We start from the raw sequence: 889 nt of genomic DNA, 5'->3' as shown, positions 1-889 counted from the left end.
CTCTTAGCTATTATTTTCCTCCCCCCCCTCTCTCTCTCTCTCCTGCTGCCACATGCTCTAACCTTGCCATGGTGCCCTCCTCCTCTCCTCCACTTCATTTGCTCACACTTCTTCTTTCCTCCCTCCCTCCTCTCCTTGCCTCCAGCTTTTTGTGTGTATATCTTCCTTCCTGTCTCTGCCTCCGTGACTGACGTTGTTGTGTTGTGCAGGTGAGTGAGGTGGTGGGGGCCATGGACCCCTCCTCCACCACAGTGCACCTGGACTTGGCTTGGGAGGGGTCAACAGGAGGGCGAGTCCACATCCGGCTGAGTCCCAACACGCCTGCAGCAGAGCAGTTTAGGCTGCTGTGTACCGGCCAGACCGGCGTCTCATACCGCAACACTAAATTACACGACGTGAGGTGCAAGGGTGAGCCGGGGGAGTGGGTGGTGGGTGGGGACTACGAAGGGAAGGGAGGACAAGGAGGGGCAGGGATAATAGACATCAGTGGTGGGCAGTACCGGGCGTCACGCACGGCGGGGGACGTGTGGTGGTGGGAGTGGAGTGGTGCTGCCAGGGCTGCCCAGTTTGCCATCACCACCAGGGACTATGAAGGTGGCTGGGTGCCCGATGCTGTCTTTGGTGAGGTGGTCAGCGGGCTGGAGGTGGTGAGGGCAGCAGCCAACCACAGTGACATCACACAGGTCACTGTGGTGGACTGTGGTATTGTGCTCAACCAATAGTTACTCTACTACATCAATGTACTCTAATGTACAGCCTTCATCATTTGAATTAAAAGATGTGCTATGATTCCATAATGGAAGTCCATAGTCAGGTAAACAGTATGACTTAAAAAGAAATAAGAAGGTGGTTTTGTCAACAGATTTAAAATGTCTAAAAATGCTATTAA

The 889-nt window shown here is 53.5% G+C and overlaps 1 protein-coding gene across 1 annotated transcript; it reads left to right on the top strand.

The window, feature by feature from the left end:
• Positions 1 to 230: 230 nt before the first annotated feature.
• LOC145393947 (peptidyl-prolyl cis-trans isomerase-like) lies at positions 231 to 722 on the top strand. The gene has a single exon (XM_080267939.1). The coding sequence runs from the start codon at positions 231 to 233 to the stop codon at positions 720 to 722; it is 492 nt and encodes a 163-aa protein (XP_080124065.1).
• The last annotated feature ends 167 nt before the right edge of the window (positions 723 to 889 follow it).

Source organism: Coenobita brevimanus, chromosome 3 (genome assembly GCF_032717465.1).
Source record: "Coenobita brevimanus isolate Jiangsu-jjx chromosome 3, ASM3271746v2, whole genome shotgun sequence".
Taxonomy (NCBI): Eukaryota; Metazoa; Arthropoda; class Malacostraca; order Decapoda; family Coenobitidae; genus Coenobita; species Coenobita brevimanus.
The sequence above is the reverse complement of the archived record's forward strand: the minus strand, read 5'-3'. Positions and strand labels throughout refer to the sequence as shown.

Coding starts and splice junctions, on each gene's coding strand:
- LOC145393947 (XM_080267939.1), top strand. CDS start 231: ATGGACCCCTCCTCCACCACAGTGCACCTGGACTTGGCTTGGGAGGGG.